General features: G+C 46.8%; 1 protein-coding gene and 1 long non-coding RNA gene across 2 annotated transcripts in view; one reads left to right on the plus strand and one right to left on the minus strand.

The window, feature by feature from the left end:
* KCNK3 (potassium two pore domain channel subfamily K member 3) overlaps window positions 1–14597 on the minus strand; it is a 134085-nt gene extending 119488 nt beyond the window's left edge. The window contains exon 1 of the mRNA XM_068279988.1: window positions 14194–14597. Within this exon, the coding sequence (XP_068136089.1) occupies window positions 14194–14476 (283 nt within the window). The 5' untranslated portion in view covers window positions 14477–14597. The remainder of the gene's footprint in view (window positions 1–14193) is intronic.
* Window positions 14598–14760: 163 nt separating this feature from the next.
* On the plus strand, window positions 14761–22630 carry LOC137570335 (uncharacterized). The gene is made up of 3 exons (XR_011031003.1): window positions 14761–14823; window positions 19292–19383; window positions 22353–22630. It is a non-coding gene; the product is annotated as an uncharacterized lncRNA (long non-coding RNA).
* The last annotated feature ends 332 nt before the right edge of the window (window positions 22631–22962 follow it).

Here is a 22962-nt window from a genome sequence, read left to right on the forward strand (position 1 = left end):
GAGGAGTTCTTAGGTAATGGTTCATACACACTTGAGATAAAAGTCTTTGGAAAAGGCAAGATCACAGACCAATTTTACCCCATTCCATGTAGTATGAGAGCCATACTCTACACAGTCTATTCTATGGAGCTGCACTCCCCATCAAATAAAATCTTTGCAGGATGCTGCACACACAGATGCTGTACAGACACAAAAGATCAGTATCTGCAAAAGATCCATTCCTGCAAAATGCATTCATAGTCTATGATATCTGCAGATCCTCATACACACTTGGTTTAACAGACAATCATCTGCAGATCATCTGCAGATCAGATCCACCAGGATGGATTTTCAGATCTGCAGATGATTGCCAGATATGCAGATGAAGGCTGTTAAACAAAGGTGTGTATGATGATCTGCAGAACTCATAGACTATGATGCATTTTGCAGGAATGGATCTTTTGCAGGAACAGATCTTTTGCAGATACTGATCTTTTGAGTGTGTACGGGCATCTTTGTGTGCAGCATCCTGCAAAGATTTCTGTCTGATGGGGAGTGCAGCTCCATAGAAAAGACTGTGTAGTGTATGGCTCTCATACTACATGGAATGGGGTAAAATTGGTCTGTGATCTTGCCTTTTCCAAAGACTTTTATCTCAAGTGTACAAAATTGGAGAGAAAAAAAGCACTGGCACCAAAAATGCAGCAGGGAGGATTAAACCACAAATGGTCTTACCTGCAGTGTGCTCCAGATACAGTCAAATTGCAGTCCAAAAGAAAGAGGAGATGATGGGCATCAACTGCATAAAAGACCCTTTATTGTGGTGGGTAGACACAGTGGTTACAGCAGTGGGGGGAGGACAAAGATGTCTGACAGCTGTTTCGCAGAGATAGACCCTGCTTCTTCAGAGACAAACAAATACAATAACATCCAATCTTTTAAATGGTGGCCATCTCACTCACCTCCGCCCTGTAAACCGGCCTGGAACGCACGCCGCGCTGATTTTTGGTAACGCCCCCTTCCTTTCCCCAACGTCACATCCAGTGGTTGACTCTAGCCAATTGGCGAGCCGCGAGTCTCCCCGCCCATTCAAACACTCTTGCGTGACGTGCGGCGGAGGGAGCGGCCATTCAGCGGGTGCGCGTCTAGCTGGTAACCATAGCAACCCTTCCTGCCGTCACAGAACGTTGCCAATTCCATTCACATGCGTGGAGCCGCCCTCTTCCCATACAGGTCACCATTGCAGGTCTCCCCGCCTACGTGACCCCGCTGAGACATTTTCATTGGGCAGTGTAACGCACGCTAGAATAGGCAGTGTAGCGTTGTCATAGTGATCATCTGGCCATACTTACATGTATCTACAATACAAACAAGCATAAGTAATACATCTACTTATAACACTTCATTGATTCATGGTCAATACCTTAAGTGTAGACAGTAAGTTATAAAAACCAAAAGAAAAAAAAAAAAAGAAGAAAAAGGAGAGATTTAAACACTAAGGAAAGGAAGGGGGCGTTACCAAAAATCAGCGCGGCGTGCGTTCCAGGCCGGTTTACAGGGCGGAGGTGAGTGAGATGGCCACCATTTAAAAGATTGGATGTTATTGTATTTGTTTGTCTCTGAAGAAGCAGGGTCTATCTCTGCGAAACAGCTGTCAGACATCTTTGTCCTCCCCCCACTGCTGTAACCACTGTGTCTACCCACCACAATAAAGGGTCTTTTATGCAGTTGATGCCCATCATCTCCTCTTTCTTTTTATCTCAAGTGTGTATGAAGCATAAGACTCCCTAACACTGCTACTGCCTACTGAGCACACCCTAGTGGCTGCAGCTCAAACATTTTGAGTCCGCTAGGAGAACAACGCTATATAGATGTTATTTGTCTTGACATTTGCATTTTTAATCAATGGCTACTTTTTTTGAAAGGGGACATTTAAAATTTGGTATCCTTCATTGTTGGCTGGTCACGATGTCCCTCACTCATTTCCACTTTTCTTCCATTCTAACCCTGCCTCTTTTCTCCTCCCCTTTTTGCCCCTCCCCCTTCCCCCACTCTCTAACATACTTTCCCTCCCTTCTTTTTTCCCTCCTGCCCATTCTCTCTTTTTTGTTCATCTGGTTCTCACCCCAACAATTTCTTTCATATTATAATTCATAGATCTTCATTTTATGCTTATTATTTTGCATCATTGTTCTTTTAAGTGCAAGTTATACATTCTTTTAGAAAGTGCTTTGCCTTCTTCGCGTTCCCATCCGCAAAGGCGTCCTGCGCACTGAGGTTCACAGACTGCAAACTGATAGGACCTTGGTCATGACATCACACTGTGGGAGGAGTTTCCCCACAATATCAGCCACACAGACCCCCTGATGATCTATTCGAGAAAAGATATAGATTTGCTGTGAAAAAGGGGTATCAGCTACTGATTGGGATGAAGTTCAATCCTTGAGATTAAGATTATTCAATCCTTAAGATTATTTTATACGTTAGAAGCTATCCCTTGGAGAATATGACCTGTGCTTCTCCCTAGGGGGTCACCTCTGTCCCGGACCCTCTCACAGCTCTCCTTCCGTCCTTGGCCTCTCCATTCAGGCATCTTAAAGTAGCTGCAGCCCTTGCCCGAGATCTCCTCTGCATGAACATCTTGCGTCTCCAGAAATAGCTCTCACACATAATGTGCAACAGAGGCCCGTGGGGTTTTGTCAGTTACAGTTCCTCTGTGTTTTTCTGCCTTCTCTCTCAGTTAGCCCGGGCCGTCACCCCCTCCTCTGAAGCCCCCCTCGTCTAATATGCTACACGGCGCTGAAAAGTGCCAGAAAATAGGGCTAAATATAGCTCAGACTTGTATTCAGAGATCAAAGACTCCCAAAGTGCTATTCCCTCCGAATATAACCTTCATTATTTACACACGCTGGAGGTTTCATAACGTACGGAAAAAGCGAACCAGCGGCGTAGTTATATCGGGACCCGGCAGCCAGACACTAGAGGCTGTACTGGTGTATAGCGCTGCCAGTGTTTAATAGGACACTGTGAGCCGAGGTGGTGCGAAGGGCTGTGATAATCTGATGTAATGTCACGTCTGTGAGCCGTATATCAGCTTCCAGTGTACAGAGCGGCACCGCCATGGTAATTCAGACATGTTTAAGGGTTTCTTATTGCCTGTAAAGCACCCTGGGCTCTCTCACTATGCCTTGCTTTAAAGGGAACCTGAAGTGAGAGGGATATGGAGGCTGATATATTTATGGCCTTTTATACAATACCAGTTGCCTGGCTGTCCTGCTGATCTCTCTAGCTGCAGCAGTGTCAGAATCACTCGGCTGAAACAAGCATGCAGCTAATCTAGTCAGATTTCAGTCAGAAACACCTGATCCGCATGCTTGTTCAGGGGATTGAGCCCCTTGTTTGGGGGAGAGAGTAGTGATGAGCAGAAATTACGCACATGCGTAATTACGCATCGTAATACGCAATTACACATCGTAATGCAAAATTTCAGGGGAATCGTGTAAGCAATTTTGTAGTTAATTGTTCTTAAAGTGAACCAGAGACGAAGCACCCTCATGTATTTTACCATATATATCAGTAAGAACATTAGAGAAAACACTTACCATGCTCTCTGTTTCATCCTCAATGCTAGAAGTGTCTGTTATCAGCTGTGATAAGAATCCCGGACTGAGCATTCAGTCTGGCTTTGCCGGGAATGATTATAGCTGAGTCATTATAGCAGAGCCAGCAGGTGGCAGGCTTGGGCTTGAAAAGACACCAGAGAAGACAGACTCAGCTATAATCATTCCGTAGCAAAGCCAGACTGAGTGCTCAGTAAGGGATTCTTATCAGAGGTGATAACAGTCAGATTAAACAGAGAACAATGAAACAAAGAGCAGATTAGGTGTTTACTGTCATGTTCCCACTGATTTATAAGGTAAAATACAAGAGGGTGCTTCATCTCTGGTTCTCTTTAATCATAATTAGGCATGAATTTACGCGTAATTTATACGTAATTTCGTGATAACCTTGGCGGTAAATAGTAAAGCCCCCTTACATGCTGCTGCTGCCAAAATTGCTACATATGTTAAGAAGAATAGCGGATGCAAGTTACAAAAAGAATTGTTCAAAAACACGTTGACGTTTTTTAAGAAAATCGATTTTACAAATACAAAAAAAAAATGTTTTTTAAACTGTCATTTTTTCTTTGCATTTTCAAAATCCCTTTTCTCAAAAACTACAAGGTGTTTTTGAAAAATTATTTTTTTGACTTGTACCCGCTATTCTCCTTAACATATGTAGCAATTTTGGTTGCAACAGCATGTATGGGAGCTTTGCTATTCACCACCAAAGTCGGCACAAAATTACACGTAAATTACAGGTAAATTCATGAGTAATTACGAATGATTGCACAAAGTCAATTGAACTAGGAATTTGTAATTATGTGTATGCATAATTGCGAAAATGTACACGTAATCGTAATTAGCAGATTACGATCTTCACTAGGAGAGAGGGAGGCTGGTATAGCTCAAGATGCGGAGGCACACTCCGTCCGGGCTCCGTTTTCTTGCTATAACAGCCTGAATGGGTAACAAGGGGCTCACCAGGAGCGTTCTGCGTATGCACAGTTCTCGAAAGAATAAACTGCGTATGGCGAGAATGCTCCCGGTGACGGGAGTGCGATTAAGACAGGCACGGGGTAGACCATACATGTGCAGTCCCGTGCATTTCCTGCCTGGCTTGAACAGGTAATGGAGCTGCCAGCGGGAGATTGGAGGGGACTCAGAGTACACTCATCTCACGGGCTACGGAGGGCTGGAGGAAGCCCCAGTTAAGGTTCCCTTTAACATACCTAGGAAATCTGGTGATTATAGCATGTATTACCAACTAAATTTGGCACCACTGACTTTATCAAAACTTCAGATTCGCCGTCTAGTATGCACAGCTGAGGCATAAGCTCTATTCGCCTTATGGAGTGGTGTTTAGGAATGGTCGTGAATGCCAATTTCCGATTCCACTTACATTCCAATTTTCGCCAATGCGGTTTACCCATCCCACAGATTTCTGAGTTTTTTGGGGGGAGATCATTTTTTGAACTCTCTGTTTGGCCAAATACTTTGAAGTTGACTGGCAAGTATCGGACCAATCAAAGAATGCAGAATTTTACCACAGAAATCAGAACACACACAGAACTTTCACATTTGGATAGTTGTGATATTTTTGACCTGCTGAGATTACCTGATCAATTGATAAATCAATACCTAGGGCATATGACCATGTCTTGGTATATTTTTCAATAGGTGATTGTTTGTTGGCTATGAGCTCATTATACCAAATTGATATTCCACCTGTAATTGGTTTGGGAGAATTAAAGGGAACTTAAACCGAAGAAAAAAAAATTAGTTTCACTTACCTGGGGCATCTACCAGCCCCCTGCAGCTATCCTTTGCCCTCGCAGTCACTCATGGCTCTTCCGGGCCTCCACTGCTAGCTAGTTTCGTTTTTGCCGACTAAGAGTCGGCCAGCCACCATGCCTACCTTTTTACGCATTTCCGCTGGTGCAAAAAGCTATCGCGAACATTAACAAACACATTTTACGCGTTACGGGTGCAATGCGTAAAATTTTACACATTGCACCCGTAACGTGTAAAATGTAATGTCCACGATAGCTTTCTGCACCAGCGGGAATGCGTAAAAAGGTATGCATGGCGGCCGGCCGACTCCCAGTCGGCAAAAACGAAACTTGCTGGCAGCGGGGGACCGGATGAGCCATAAGTGACTACGAGGGCACAGGATGGCTGCAGGGGGCTGGTAGATGCCCCAGGTAAGTAACACTCATTTTTTTTTCGGTTTAGGTTTCCTTTAAAGGAATACTGTAGGGGGGGGGGGGGGGGGTCGGGGGAAAATGAGTTGAACCTACCCGGGACTTCTAATGGTCTTCCGCAGACGTCCTGTGCCCGCGCAGCCACTCACCGATGCTCTGGCCCCGCCTCCGGTTCACTTCTGGAATTTCAGACTTTAACCAGCTGAGCGGTCTGGACGAGCTCAGCTCGTCCAACACCGCCAGCGGCTGCCGCTCAGGCCCTGCTGGGCCGATTTGAATGAAATAAAAAGCAGCACACGCAGCCGGCACTTTGCCAGCCGCGTGTGCTGCCTGATCGCCGCCGCTCTGCGGCGATTCGCCGCGAGCAGCGGCGAAAGAGGGTCCCCCCAGCCGCCTGAGCCCAGCGTAGCCGGAACAAAAAGTTCCGGCCAGCGCTAAGGGCTGGATCGGAGGCGGCTGACGTCAGGACGTCGGCTGACGTCGATGACGTCACTCCGCTCGTCGCTATGGCGACGATATAAGCAAAACAAGGAAGGCCGCTCATTGCGGCCTTCCTTGTTTATTCTGGGCGCCGGAGGCGATCGGAAGATCCCCTCCGGAGCGCCCTCTAGTGGGCTTTCATGCAGCCAACTTTCAGTTGGCTGCATGAAATAGTTTTTTTTTTATTTAAAAAAAACCCTCCCGCAGCCACCCTGGCGATTTAATCAGAACGCCAGGGTGGTTAAAGTCTGAAAACCACTGCGCCTGCATTGCCGTGTCCTCGCTCCCGCTGACGTCACCAGGAGCGTACTGCGCAGGCCCAGTATGGTCTGGGCCTGCGCAGTACACTCCTGGTGACATCAGCGGGAGTGAGAACACAGCAAGGCAGGCGCAGTGGTTTTCAGACTTTAAAGTCTGAAATTCCAGAAGTGAACCGAAGGAGGGGCCGGAGCATCGGTGAGTGGCTACGCGGGCACAGGACGTCTGCGGGAGGCCATTAGAAGCATCGGATAAGTTCAACTCATTTTCCTCTGACCCCCCTACAGTATTCCTTTAAGCATCGTGAGGACTTTGACTATTAATTTCAGGGATAGTTATCTTCTTGGATCTTAGAAAGCTAGCACTCCTTTGGTATGTAAATAGAGAGCTTTCAGGGAGTACATAATCCTTCCTCAGATCTGCAAAGGTTTTGATAATATCACCAGCATATATATCATTAAGATTTTTAAGACCCGCCATTCTCATAGGCAGTGTATTCATATCTGAGGTCATTGTTTGTATTGCTGTTAGAGGGATTCTAGGGGATACGTAAATACTTACACACAGAACTTTTAGAACAACCACAAGACTCGGTAATAGTTGGTCGTATCCAAGTCCCTTGATTGGTCTAAAATTACCGGGGTAATCCGATTTTCGCTGAAAAATTTTGCCTTCTCTGATTGGTCCAATGCTTCCGAGTTCTGTGATAAAATGACCAAGTTGCAAGAATGCGGTATGTCGGCAGAAATCCGCTTTCTGATGCCGTTTTCTGATCGGAAATGCAGTCATTTCAATTCCACGCAATCCGAATGACCGCCACTGGCGGTGTTGCACGTAGGGAAGAAAGGAAGGGGGATGGGTTGGAATCTGTCTGTATCGGTGAGGTCAAAAGTTAATCCAAATCTACCATTCTCAAGTCCCCACCAGTCCAGAAAGCTGTCCCCTGATTGGCTGCGGGTGACAGAGCTCTGAGCTGCAGCACAGGCTGGGCTCCCATCCACATAACATCACATCATGTATAATGTATACTGTAATGCTATCACCTGCCGGTCCCAGCAGAGTCACACTCCCACACACACAGTCAATTAGGTGCTAAAAACTGAATGTCATTTTCATTTACATGACACAGATGATTAAGCTGATCTCACAGCTGACAACACTTTGCCAAAAAGAAAAGTTTAACAGCCTTGCATGTGACACTGCACTGCAGAGTGTGATGGGACATATACATGTCACTGTAGTATGTTCACAGATCAAATAACATATCACTGACATGAGCATAAAGGAGGGAAAGGGCCCAGTCCTGGGGTGTGGTGAAGTAGCAGCAGAGGATCCCTGTGTGCGCTCCCGACTCCCGAACTCTCCTTCTACCCCCTGCACCCCCAGACTTTGCAGAGTAGCCACAACGGAACGCTCCTTCTACCCCCTGCACCCCCAGACTTTGCAGAGTAGCCACAATGGAACGCTCCTTCTACCCCCTGCACCCCCAGACTTTGCAGAGTAGCCACAGTGTAACTCTCCTTCTCCTCCCGGACCCCAAGACTTTGCAGAGTAGTCACAGTGGAACTCTCCTTCTCCTCCTGACACCCCAAGACTTTGCAGAGTAGCCACAGTGGAACTCTCCTTCTCATCCCGGCAGCCCATGACTTTGCTGAGTAGTCACAGTGGAACTCTCCTTCTCCTCCCGGCACCCCAAGACTTTGCAGCGTAGCCACAGTGGAACTCTCCTTCTCCTCCCGGCACCCCCAGACTTTGCAGAGTAGCCACAGTGGAACTCTCCTTCTCCTCCCGGACCCCAAGACTTTGCTGAGTAGTCACAGTGGAACTCTCCTTCTCCTCCTGGCATCCCAAGACTTTGCAGAGTAGCCACAGTGGAACTCTCCTTCTCATCCCGGCACCCCAAGACTTTGCTGAGTAGTCACAGTGGAACTCTCCTTCTCCTCCCGGCACCCCAAGACTTTGCAGCGTAGCCACAGTGGAACTCTCCTTCTCCTCCCGGCACCCCCAGACTTTGCAGAGTAGCCACAGTGGAACTCTCCTTCTCCTCCCTGCACCCTAAGACTTTGTAGAGTAGCCACAGTGGAGCTTTCCTTCTCCTCCCGGCACCCCAAGACTTTGCAGAGTAACCACAGTGGAACTCTCCTTCTCCTCCCGTCACCCCAAGACTTTGCTGAGTAGCCACAGTGGAACTCTCCTTCTCCTCCCGACACCCCAAGACTTTGCTGAGTAGCCACAGTGGAACTCTCCTTCTCCCCCCCCCCCCCCACAGCACCTCTAGACTTTGCAGAGCAGCCACAGTGGAACTCTCCTCCCCCCAGCACCCCCAGACTTTACAGAGCAGCCACAGTGGAACAGTGTTGGGAGCTGCATGCTATTAGGACACAGCACAGCTACACAGAGGAGAAAAGCAGACCTGTTCTGACAGAATGAGTATTACGCTCCGCTGCAGCTGCTCTGCAAATTCTGGGGTTGCTGTGGGGAGAAGGAGCGTTCAGTACTTGGGAGTGCATAAAAACCACTTTCTTTTACCTTCTTACTAGTTCACACTGGCACATGATGGAGGGGGTTGTTGCAGGCTGCAAAATTTGCCGGGGGCCCCAGTCTATGTGTAGGTTATGCCCTGGTGATCACCAATACCCCAAATTCCACAGGATTAGGCCTGACCCATTATCAAGTGGAGCACAACTAACAATCACCTCCGAAAGCAAAGAAATACAAGAGTGGGAGCTACTAGTTGGTTACACAACATGATTATATATTAAACATAAACTAATGGGTGAAAAAGACACACAGACGTTTATAAGTACAAGCCATCCACTCACTTCAGCCAACACACTGTCCAGTGACAGTCGACAGTCATTATGCAATATGTGAGCTGTCTGAAGCTACCTATGAACTCGAGCTTAAACTTGGCAGGTCAGCCGATGAAGACTGCCTCTGGGTCGAAAATATGTTTCTCTCTGCTTATGCCTTGACAAATGGGACTCCGAAACGATCGTCGGCTGTGACGGAAGATTTTGTTATGATAAGTCTGCTGTAAGAATAAAAATGTAACATTGTTCTTTATCAATACTAAGTGTGGACCCCTCTTTTCGATTGTCTGGATTACATGCCATTGGGATCTTGCACCAGCATCCACTATCTGCAGGTGTGCAGTCCTTGCGATAGGGTCGAGAATCTTACATGCCTCTACGGTATGTACAACGGTCACCCAAGGTCACTGAAAGAGTCGGCATGTAGGATCGTTGCCGGCCACTAATGCCCAAGCAGCCGCCGATCAGGCAATGTGGATGTGGGGATGACGCCTGTGTTAAGTAATCCAACGAACAAGCGGTGAGTGGGACGCCCGATTCAGCTACCAACCAAACGGCTACTACTTAGGAATTAATGGTTTTAGCCAATTGTGGATGATTGGCTACAGCTAGCAGCTGTTTGGGCACCAGGATTAGGAGGCTTGTTTTAGGCATTAGATGGATGGCTTCCTGTTAGGCACTTAGAGGCAGTGTTAGGATTAGCCAATAGGTGTGGTTTGTTTTAGGCTCATAGAGGGGGTTAGGGTTGGTCATTAGGTATGGGTCATTTTAGGCTCTTGGATGGGATTAGGGATTAGGTTGGGGGGGGGACATCATTTTAGGCTCTTAGAGGTGGTGTTGGGGTTGGGAATCAGGAGTGGGTCATTTTAGGCTCTTCGAAGGAGGTTAGGTTTAGGCATAAGGCGTGGTCATTTTAGACACTTTATTCCTCCTTTACCCCTTTATTGATGACTGTGCTGGCCAAGTACCCACTACATTGGCTGACATCATCTCGAGCACCACCATGATGTTGCATACTCAGCAGCAGCCTGACAGTAGACATCACTTGCCAGTGAGTGTATGCCCGGCTGCATGGACTTTTCCCAGGTGATATTGCTGGATAGATCTGTTATGCCCTGATGAAGGGACATGTGAGTCCCGAAACGTCGACTTCTTTCTGCAACTATTAAACATCGCTCTGGGATTGCCGGCCTCCTCTGGTTATTTCTTATGGATTCAAAAGGAACCCGAGGCACAAGACTTACTGTATGTAAGCTGCCATATTTATTTGCTTTTAAACAATACCAGTTGCCTGGCAGTGCTTCTGACCTTTCTGGTCAGTAGGGCCTAAATTACAAACCTGAAACAAGCATGCAGCTAATCCTGTCAGACTTCAGTCGGAGCACCTGATCTGCATGCTTGTTCAGGGTCTATGGCTTGAAGTATTAGAGGCTCAGGATTGGCAGGACTGCCAGGCAATGTGCATTATTCAAAAGGAAACAAACATGTCAGCCTCTATATCACTCTCACCTCGGATTCCCTTTAAAGAGTGAATCAAGTGCTCTGGGAAAGTGGCCTGAGCACCCCTTATAAAACCTTTTGCCCATATCATGGGTGTGCGGGAAGCAGCAACTTTCTCTTTGGCATCAGTAGTGTCTGAATCACACACCGGAACCAAGCATGCAGCTAATCTAGTCAGACTTCAGTCAGAGCACCTGATCTGCATGCTTGTTCAGGCTTTATGGCTAAATGTATAAAAGGCAGAGGATCAGCAGGTCAGCCAGGTAACTAGTATTGCCTAAAAGGAAAGTGTTTTCCCCATAAATTCTTTCCAGCCAGGTGGCATGAAAAAGTAGGCGGGTGGGACACAGCAGGAGAATGCAGGGCCGGCGCTTCTCTGCACAATTCTGTGTACAGCATATGAGGCAGATGAGGAGGCGAGCTGATGACAGCCGGGCGGTCACCAAAATAGTCGGGTGGAGCACCCGGCTAAAAGAGCCTGGGGAGAACACTGCCTTTTACTTCAGCTGTGCTTTAAGAACAACCAATCAGAGAATCCATAGGATCAGTAGAAAGGTGAAATATGAGATCAGTTACCAGACTGTGGTCTTTTCTGTATTCCAGTCCTGGACCTCCTCCGCCAGCTGCAGACATGCAAAGTGGCAGCATCCTCAGCCGACCACCAGAGCATTGTAGGAACTGGGAACTTCGCGGACGGCAGTGCTCAGATCAGCAGAGTGTCCTCAGTGTGTGCAGGTGGGGTCCACAGACACCGAAACACGCTCATCGAAGAGGCAAACAACGCAGATCAGCCAACGTTTCCCAACCCGCTCATTGTTTTTACATAACTTCGCTTTGGTGATGTCTGCCAATAAACCCCCACACACGAGATTTCATCTGTTCAAAGCACAAAAATGTCCAGATCGCCTGTTTCTTTTCTCAGATAATCCCACTCTATCAGTTTCCTGCCATAGTGGCAGAAGCAGCTCCAAAAGCCGCTCCGTCACTCGCCTTAAACCATTCCCAGCCTGGTGTCCAGCCAAAAATACTGCTGCCAAAATTCAACCCTTCTCTTCTTGGTGCCTAACTCTGACCTACCTTCTGTCTATCACTAACTCCCTGCCCAGTATCTAATCCTATCTCCCTGTCTGGTCCCTAACCCCTTGCCTGCTGGTGCCTAGCGCTAACCAATTCCCGCTACCTAATCCTAACCCTTAGTCTGGTGCCTAATCCTAATCCACTAACTGGTGCCCAACTCTAACCCCCTACCTGGTGCCCAACTCTAACCCCTGACTGGTGTCTAAACATCACCGCCTACCTGTTGCCTAACCCTAACACCCTGGCAAGTGCCTAACCATCACCGATTGCCTGTTGCCTAACTCTAAACCCCTGACTGATGCATAACCCTCACTGCCTGCTTGTTGCCTAACTCTAACCCCTACCAAGTGGCTAACCCTCACCACTGCCTGTTACCCAACCCTAACTGCTGACTGGTGCCTAACCTTCACCATCTGCCTTTTGCCTAACCATGACCCCTACCAAATGCCTAACCCCCTGCTTGTTGCTTATCCCCCTGCCTGTTGGCTTACCCTAATCCCCTGACTGGTGCCTAACCCTCACCCCTACCCTTTGTTTAACCTTAACACCCTGCTTTTATTACCTCACCCATTGCCTGGTGTCTAACCTTCATCCCTACCTGTTGCCTAGCCATTACCTAGTGCCTAACCCTTGTCCCCTGCATTTTGTACTGACCCTAACTCCTACCTGGTGCCTAACCATCTCCCCCTGACTAGTGCCTAACCCTCACCACCTGCCTGTTATGTTACCTAATTCTCACCCCCTCTGATGCCTAATTCTGACCTCCTGCCTGGTGCTTAACCCCCGCCCCTTCCTGGTGCATAACCGTAACCTCCTGCCTGGTGCCTAAACCTCACCCCTGCCTGATACCTAACCCCTTGCCTGGTGCCTAACCCTAACTCCCTTCCTAGTGTATTTACTTTATACATTCCTGCATTATGACTGATCTTAACCCCTAACAGGTGCCTAGCCTTAATCTCCTCTGCCTGATGCCTATTCCAACTTGCTTGATGTCTAACCATATCCTCTTGCCTAGTTCCTAATTTAACCCACCTATCTGATTCCAAACAAACTTTAATCCTCTATTTGCTACTTGAGTTCAATCCATTCCCTGCTTCGTGTCTTACTTTATCCCTCCACCAAGTGCCTCACCTGATGCCTAAAATGATCACCTTTACTTGTTTTGCTTTACCCTATATATCCACTACCTGTAGCCTAATCCTAACTTACTTGCTTGGTGTCTAACCCCAACCCCTCTCTGCCAGGTGAGTAACCTTATCCTTTCCTTGTCTAGTACCTACTCTTAACTTTTTCCCTGCCTGATATCTTACTCTATCCCCTTCCGTATCTGGCACTTTACCATTAGGAACTCTCATCTCAGGACTACGTATAACTTTGGACACAAGTTTTCAGCAGAACTACACCTTCTTTATTGAAAGTTCCATACTGGAACTTGCATTTTCAGAAACACAGACAGCCTATCTCTGCCACAGGGGATTGTTACAGACCATCTCAGCTCTCCGCTCTGCTCCAGTTCAGTCACTCTTCCCTCCGTGTTCCCCTTTACCTGGAAAATCAATCAGGCCAGTCTGATCTGAGCTAAACATCTCTACTTGTGATTTGGAGGTTACAGAAGATTTATATTAGATGGGTTTTAGTCTCACTTCTTTTGCTGCAGTTTTCCTAAAATGAAAATGCATTAGGCTTCTAACAAGGAGAACGAGAGTACCTAAGAGTATACTGCTGAGATATCTTTTACAGGAGATACATTGGGTATCTCTCTAATTCATAAGTAGTCAAAAACCAAAACTTCAAATCACAAACATCAGCTGTGGTCATTTGGTCATTGACAACCATCTAAATTGCGGTTCTACACACTTTTTGACTAAAATGAGATCACCCATCCTCCTCACACATAAATACTACACCTTTCAAACCAGCTTCTCAAGCAATGCCCACCACCGCAACCATAATATCCCCCCTCCCCCAACCACCACAGCAGCACCTTTTTAACAAAATTGGACCAGCTGCTGAACCCTCCTCAGCATGCTTACTACTTATGAAACCAGCTACCGAGCTTTTAACCCCTTCCATACCTCATATAGATCTGGATCCAACCTCATGACTTCTGTAAGTAAGTCTTCAAAAAGTAAACCTATTAATAACCATAAAGCAGATTTTTGAATTGGCCAGAGTGATGCCTGATCTAAGGATCCATAGGTTCTCATGCCTCTCTCGGGCAACCCATCTTCTAGAGGACAAGACAAGAGGAGAGCAAGAAAACACAACAGAACTTTCTCCTACCTATAGTGGTGATCACAGTGATGGCAAAGTAGAAAGAGCCAGCGAAGGTCCACTGCACGCCAGCCTTGTGAGGTTTGAGTTTTAAAACCACCCATTCCAGCTCCTTGAAGTTTTCCTCGGTCAGGTTATACTTGCTCCGCAGCTCATTCCTCTTGTCCTCCAGCTTCTTCTTCTCGGTGGTCTCCTCATCGGACTCCAGGACATCAAAGACGGCGGCTCCCACCAGCAGGTAGGTGAAGGTGCAGATGATGAGGGCTAAGGTCCTGACGTTTTGCCTCTTCATGGTGCTGGTCTGGAGCTCTCAGGGGCTTGCTGCTGTCCTTGTGCCGCTGAGCTCCTCCAGGGCATGGCTGCAGCACGGATTCATGGAAGGTCCCCGCTGCTGGTCCTACAGGAGTCTTCTTCTGCTGCTGGCTTGTGCGAGCCTCTGGGAGCTGTCCCTTCAGCACCACCCTCAAGAGACTCAGTGACAGGCAGTGCCTTCCATATAAGGCTCTCTGCTCTCAAAGGGGGAGGGCAGGCAGGGCAGCGCACGAGCACTGTGATCCATTGCCACCGAATTGTCTCCAGAGAACTATCACCGGTGGATCCAGAACGGAGGAGGATGGACCTTTCTGAGAATCCGAGGAGGTGAGCAACAGGCAGCCTTTGTTTAGGAGGAGACACTGGGGTGGGAAGAGAACCTCAAGGAGAACATGAGCAACAGGCAAGTCTTAGGTTCATTCGGTAGAGTCCAGAGATGCCCAGAAGGTTAGCCGAGGAGCTACACCCTGCTCAGTAGCTGAGGCAGTACAGCGAGGCTCATATCCTTGTACTGACACTTCTTGGTCTTGTTTGTCACCAGACACAGTCCATGCGACAGAATTTGGATTTTTTTTCTTTGCAGAAATGTGTCTCTTGCAGTCTCGGTTCTTCAGACAGGACAAATAGTATCCTGTCTCTACCAGGCTTTTATTCCAGAAGGTAACACACCTGTTCTTTGCTGTCTCATCATGCACGGTGTTAAACGAGCAGTCTCTTGAAGTCACTAATTACACGAGCTTCCCTCTCCTTGTAGCAGGCTGCCTCAGCAGGAAGAACGCTGTTTTCTTATAGACTCATCTTCCAAGAGATGACACAAATAGAGTTGGCAGTCTCTTCTTTTGTGTAGGAAGCTGTGTTTTCTTGTGCTGGGAGGTAAAAGATATCTCCTCCTTTTCTTCTTGCAAGGTAATGACAAGGAGTCTCTTGGTGCAGGAGGTGGCAGAACTGTCTCATTCAGTCCTTTTATAGAAGAAATGAATGAGTGGTCTCATACAGGAGGTGTTGAACGAACTGGCTACAGTTGTCCTCCAGACAGTAGGTAGGACTGTCTGGCTGTGAGGACTGTAGCAGGCTCTTTTAGAAGTTAGCAGAGCTGTCTCTTGCCATGCCTTGCTTCTGGGAGTAGACAGCTGTCTCTTCCTGGAGCAAGGTGGTAGATGTCTGTTATATTTTTCCCTATAGGAGTTGCAGCAGGTACTGCAACAGGTGAAGAACTTCCTCTGAGTATCTGCAGGCTTTGTAGGTTGCAGTCTATCTGACAACTTTCGGTTGTAATCTCTCTAGTTCTTGTAGGAGCTAACTAAGCTGTCTCTTGAGGTCACTCTGAGGTTATAGCTAATGTTCTCTTTAATTGCAAGCTGCATAGAGTACTGTCTCTTTTATGGAGCAGGTATCTCACCTCTTATGATGCCCCTTGTAGGATAGACAGAGGTGTCTCTTGCCTCATACTCCTGGTAGTCTGGTTTCAGTGACAGTGCAGTGTAGTCCGCTGCTGTCTATTATAGAAGCAGACAAAAGTTATTTTAGTTTTTTATAAAGTTTCCAGTCCTGAGTGTGACGGGTTTTTTTTAGGACTCCCTTCTTAGATACAGCTGTCCCTTTCTGTCACTTCTGGAGGGTGTGTGTCCGGTCAGTCACTTGTATTCTACTGGCAAATAACTGACTGTTATTTCCATGAGCAGAAAAGTCACACAGCTGTCTTTTTCTGGCCGGTCAGTGTCACATCTGTCTCTTGTACATTTTTTCCCCTGGTAGATGGAACAGCTGTCTGTTGCAGAGTGGTCTCCTTCAGTCCCTCATTGAGTAAAGATGACAGAGTTCCCCGTGGTAAAAGTTGTCTTGTGCAGTGTCTTCTTAGAGATTAGACCACAGTCAGGTAAGTGTTAGAAGTCCCCTTTTTTGCAGCCTGTTCTCACAGGGAGGTACAAGGTCTCTTGTAGGCTGTAACTGATTGGTGGAAGATGCCAAAGCTGCCTACTGCACTCTGTTCACAGGTGGAGGCAGGTCATTTGGTGGAGAGATGTCTGAGATGTGGTTTGCAGTCTCTTAGGGTACAGCAGGTGACAGAGGTCTCTACTGCAGAAAAGTGGCAGAGGTGTCTGCAGTCACGAGTTGACAGGGATGTCTCCTATTCACAGCTGTCCCTCGTAGTCTCTTATTTGTGAAAAAATGACTGAGAAGTCTCTTGAAATCTGCTTGAGAGTGGTGGTAATGCTCTCTCTCATGTAGACAGGTGACAGAGATGTCTCTTGTTGGGAAGGATCAGTACTGTCTCGTATACAGGAGATAGACCTGTTAGTGGTAGGACTGTGCTGTCTCATGCAATCTGGAAAGGTGGCCGTCTCTTGCAGAAACAGGACAGGGGTGTCTCATGCACACAGGAACTATAGCTGTCTCTTGCAGGAGAAGGGACATGGCTCTCAGGGGACATCGCCGGCTTTTGGTTGAGTGACTTCAGTCACAGGCTGGGATGTGAAGGAGCAATGGGAGGGATGGGATATAGTGATGAGATGCAGAATGAAAGGGGGGGGGGGGGGAGTGCAGGGAGGAGGAGGGGGATGGTTAGGAGTAAGCAGACAGTTCATGAAAACCCAGAAATGAACTGATCTCTCTCTCTCTCTCTCATTCTAGTGTCTTGTACTTCAAATTCAAAGAGAGCTTTATTGATAGGAAAAAGATACATACAGACATTGTCACAGCAGTAGAAGTAGAAAGAATGGGAGATAAGAAAGTGACTGGGCACTGGGGTGTGGGCGAGGCATAGATGGCACTTTGCTGCAGGGTCACTTTGGCGCAGGATGATCCAAATGACCGCTCACCCTGCTGCCGGTGAAATTCCGGGCGGCGTTACTTACTATCCCCCTCTGAGTTGTAGCGACTCGGAGGGAGAAGTGGCTCTGCCTCGGTGGGGGAGGGATGGACGTGTAATGGGTGAGCAGTCTGGGGGCATTATCAGGTAGAGTTTATTTATGCTCCCCTCAGTTACATACATACAGTAGTACCTCTCTCCCCTATTCCTGCGTCTCTCTCACTCTCTCTCCTTGACTCTCTCACTTATGTTCTGGTGTCTTATTTCTCCATTCATTTTCAGTTTCTTCCTCTCCCCATCCAATTCTGGTGCCTTATCTCTCCCCGTCTCTCTCATACTCTGGTGTCATATCCCTCCCGCCCACATATTCTAGTGCCGTACCTCCTCTAGTCTCTCTCTCTCATATTCTGGTGCCTTACCTCTCCCCGTCTCTCTCTCATACTCTGGTGCCATATCCCTCCCACCCACATATTCTAGTGCCGTACCTCCTCTAGTCTCTCTCTCTCATATTCTGGTGCCTTATCTCCCGTCGTCTCTCTCTCATACTCTGGTGCTTTATCTCTCCCCATCTCTCTCTCATACTCTGGTGCCATATTCTTCCCGCCCACATATTGTAGTGCCTTATCTCCCGTCGTCTCTCTCTCATACTCTGGTGCCATATCCCTCCCGCCCACATATTGTAGTGCCTTATCTCCTCTCGTCTCTCTCTCTCAAATTCTGGTGCCTTATCTCCCCTCGTCTCTCTCTCTCATACTCTGGTGCCATATCCCTCCCACCCACATATTTTAGTGCCATATCGCCTCTAGTCTCTCTCTCTCATATTCTGGTGCCTTATCTCTCCCCGTCTCTCTCTCATACTCTGGTGCCATATCTCTCCCACCCACATATTCTAGTGCCGTATCTCCTCTAGTCTCTCTCTCTTAAATTCTGGGGCCTTATCTCTTCTCCCCCCCCCCCACACAAACACACATATTCTGGGGCCTTATCTTTCCCCGTCTCTCTCTCATACTCTGATGCCATATCCCTCCCGCCCACATATTGTAGTGCCTTATCTCCTCTAGTCTCTCTCTCTCATATTATGGTGTCTTATCTCTCCCCATCTCTCTCAAATTATGGTGCCTTATCTCTTCTCCCCCACTCCACATATTCTGGGGCCCTATTTCCCCCAGTCTCTCTCTTATATTATGGTGCCTTATCTCTTCCCCCTCTCATGCTCTGGTGCCTTATCTCCCCCAGTCTTTCTCATATTCTGGTGCCTTATCTCCCCAGTCTCTCTCTCTCTCTCTCTCTCTCTCTCTCTCTCTCTCTCTCTCTCTCTCTCTCTCTCTCTCTCTCTCTCTCTCTCTCTCTCATATTCTGGTGCCTTATCTCTACCCATCTCTTTCTCACTCACTCTGGTACCTTGTACCTCCTGGTTTCTCTCATATTCTGCTACTGTATCTCTCCTGGTCTCTCTCATATTCTGGTTCCTTATCTCTCCCCTACTCCTCTCTCTCTCTCTTTCTCATATTCTGGTACCTCTCATGTTCTGCTACCTCCTGGGCTCTCCCAAGGCACAGAGTCTAAGTGGCCACAGGTCTTCACCAGAGCACCCTATGAGGGATAATGGGCCGCCATCCCTAGTGGGAAATGGACTACTTTGCTGCCTAGTAGCGACCAGGCCATGACCACCGAGATTCACCCACCAGTGACAGAAAGAACAGGTTTCCAAAGGGTATGACAGGTTAGCAGGCATAGCAGTAGTCTGGCAGAAGAGAAGTCAAGAACAGGCCAAAGATCAGGACTGGTGACTGGTCAATGGAGAAACCAAAGGTCAGGGTCAGACTGCAAGTGTCATAGATGGGTAGACAAGCCGAGGTCTGGATAGGCATGGTGTGGTTCATGTTAAATTAAGTAATTTCCCCATTATCTTTTCTTAGTTTAAACATTTTTTTTAAAGTTCATACCTCCTTTCCTAGCAACAATAACCAAGGCATGGTCTTTAAGGTTGAATGGGGTGGACATCTAGAGTACCAACAAACAACCCTACAAAGCTCAAGTTCTCGAAGGACACCTCACTCAAGACAAAGCTACATAAGGTAAGCACAGAGGTATCTCCATGCTGGATCCGCATATCGTCGTGCATTGTCCGCTCCTCTCCTCATTCATCTCATTCCCAGCAATCACTCCTTGACTCTTGGCTAAAGTAAAATTTTCAGACAATGCCCTTAATTCACTAAACTTATCTCCTGTCTTTAATAATGTTTCTAGAGTGATCACCATGTAGTAATGTATATACAAGAGGCATGTAGTATTCAGGAAACATTTTACCTCAGGCAAACCTAAAGTTAACTCTTCAATCCTTAAAATAACTCCAGAATTCTAAAGTTAAAGACAGGCTGTTAATTAACTGGTGTGAAAATAACTACAGAGGAGGTAACTTAACTACGGAGGAGGTAACTTAAGGAATGAAGAGATAAGATAACTCACTCACTGTGTGGTGGCAAGTTATCTCTTGCCTTATTATCTTCAGCATGATCTTAGTGAATTGAGGCCATTAACTGTCTCCCTTCCATCGCCCTCAAATCTCTCCTCTTCTCCTCCCCATTTACTCCCCTTATAGTGTACATGATGAGATACACATGTGTATGTACAGTGCAAAACGTGAATATCCAGGCTGTTTTTTATTTTGCTGCCTGAAAGAGTTAATTTTCAGGCTTGGAAGTGACAGCTTCTCTCTTTTCGGTACCTTGTCGGGAATATAGTAGACATCACTGATAAGCAAATTATAGCCATAAAAGTTTCCCTGGCAGAATGCAACTTCTGAGGGCTGGAGAAAGATAGAATAAGGTTGACAGTTCATGTATTTTAACTATGGGACACTAAATAGGCTGCCACTGAGGAGAGTGAACAGGACATTCAATGTACTTTGTAAATATAAAATAAAACCACGGGTTCACTTTAAGAGGCGGGAGATGGGAGGGAACATTGCAGCAAGCCCGCCTCTTCCTGCCTGAAAATTGATTTTTAGCCAAAAGTCACATTTTTCAATGAGTGATTACGGAGACCAGGGTAAAGGAGGAGAGGAACGGAAAATGCACATGTGTATGTGTATCTGGCATGAACACACCTCTGTGCTTACCTCAGGTAGTGTTGCATCGGGTCAGGGGTGCTTTAAAGAGACACTGAAGCGAAAAAAAAATTATGACATAATGAATTGGTTATGTAGTACGGATAATTATTAGAACATTAGTAGCAAAGAAAATATTCTCATATTTTTTTTCAGTTATATAGTTTTTTTTAATAACACTGCATCATTCTCTAATATTTGCAGTTTACACACTACTCAGCATTCTAAATTATTTTACAGAGCAGGCTGTGAACTTTTGAACTTTTCTCTGCAGAGAAAAAAACAATACAGTGCCAGACACTTGAGATAATAAGCTTCAGAAGACAGAGCTCTCTGAGACTTTGAAAGTCACAGAGCTCACAGAAGCTCTTTTGCATAGAGAACAACTGGAGTTTCTTAACTTTCCTTGTACTGGAAACAATATTAGACTTATGTTTCTGCGCCTAATGTTTTATTTCTTAGCTGTACTACACATACAAATCATATCATATTTTTTTTTTAGCTTCAGTTTCTCTTTAACAACTTAGTCATTGATTGTCTCAGAAGTACGGGAACAGCATGGTGCATAAAAAGACGCCAACTAGAACATTTGTGTTGCTGATAACCATTTCCCCTATATTTTGTGAAATTAAGCCACAGCACCTTTTTTTCATTATAAATAAATAACTTGCTCATCCAGTGAAAAAGGGTCAGTGTTTCTGCACTCATCCACGTGTTTGCTATTGTCCTCATTGGTCAGATCAATAGATCAGTGAGGAGACGTAGTGGAAAATCCCAGCATCCCAGCCAAAGCTGGGATGTCCTGCAGAAATGTGAAATTGATTGATTGATAAATCTCACCAATGACCAATTCCTGCTGCTGGAGTAGAGGCTTCTTCTATCTTCCATCTTAAATGGCCCCCATCTCGTAATTTCCAGTGCCAAAGTAGGTGCTTCAAGGGGCAAACTGGGCAATTGCCCATAGCCCCAAGCCAGATGCTGGGCCTTCTTCAGTTCTTCCTCTAAGTATGCTACCTTTTAGCCCCAAGGCTGGTGCTTGCATAAGGGACAGCTGAGCACTTGCCTAGGGCCCCTAGGCAAGCTGCTGTGCGCCCCCCCCCCCCCCCCCCCGGTCTCCTCCTGAATGTATGGTGGTCCCCAGGGTCCCTGCAGAGAGTTTGGCAGCAGAGTGATTCACCTGTCTGGCCAGCATGCTCCTCCATCATTATGAGTGCCCCCGCATCTTCTCAGCGACTTGGTGAAATGTTACATGACTTACTTGCAATGGGTCACTGAGAAGAGGCCACCTGGAGATGGGGATAACCTGGGGGGTCTACTAACTTACCCTGAGGGGGGAGGCACCTAAACAATGCTGCTTACAGGCGAAGGGGTTATGGGGCCCACTTGTTATTGCTGCCCAGGGCCCCATCCTGCCAGCTCTTCATCTTTTAGTACTTCCTTCTCTCTCTCTCATTTTCCTTCGCCTTTTCCCCTTTCCTCGCTATTTCTCTCCGTTTCTGATTCAGTTACCTTTTCTCACAGGAGATGCCTTTCCTGATTATCAATGCATTACATTTTCAGTCTCCAAAAACCAAACAGTAGATACGTTGTCTCAAAATAACTTCAATCCATTGTTACTTTTCTTAACCAGTTATAAGAACTTTTTCCCTTGCTCGGTGCTGAAAAGGTATTTTCAAGATGAGATGAAACAACTTCTCCTGGGAGAAAACTCAGGAGAAATGTTAAAAGAATCAGAGTTTGCATCTTTTTCCTTGGAACTCTCATTCTCCCTCTTGATTTCCCATTCTCTGTTTTCCTCTCTGCCGATCTCACTCTGTGTATTCCCACCTCTCCTCCCCGTCCTTCTCCTTCCTCCTTTCACGCGTACGTCTTGCCTTGCATGTAGCAATTAACGGAGATGTCTTTTAACCTGAATGCTGTCTTTTCTTTTCCTGGCAGCAGACTTGGTGGAGGAGATTGGAGTTCCACGCTGAGACCTGGGAATACAATCCAGCACTAGCTCTATTGTTGGAAATGTGGCTTATCAGCTGGTACGGGCCTAAAAATCCCAGCATGCTTGTTAAAGAACAATGACCCAAGTCAAGGGCGATAATCAGCTCCACTCTACCGAAAGAATCAGGAGTGCTGCTGGTTTTACGAGAGCAAACTTTACTTAGTAATCACCAGGAATGTTGTAATGTGGATGGGGTTTTCTCTCAGCTCCTGTTATTATTGAGTGTGGGCGATAAAATAATTCTACATTTCCTCTTCTCGGTTCATTACCTTGGAGTAGGCAACGGAGTCTTCACATCCGCAGCCAAAAACATTCAGAGCTCCCGCAATGAGCGTTTTAGCGACGTGTGGAAGGAGTAGGCGGTTACAAACCACACAGGTGCAAGCAGAGTTTGTGTTGTTTAGAATGAGAGACTCTGACCCCAAAATTAGCCCTATATTGTTTGTTTACCACAGTGGAAGAAACAAAAGCAGCAGTGGCCGTGAAATCTTGGAAAGAGCAAATTTTCATGGCAAACCACAGCAAACGTAAAGCCAGCAAGTCATAATACAACTT

This window comes from Hyperolius riggenbachi, chromosome 4 (assembly GCF_040937935.1).
Source record: "Hyperolius riggenbachi isolate aHypRig1 chromosome 4, aHypRig1.pri, whole genome shotgun sequence".
Classification (NCBI taxonomy): domain Eukaryota; kingdom Metazoa; phylum Chordata; class Amphibia; order Anura; family Hyperoliidae; genus Hyperolius; species Hyperolius riggenbachi.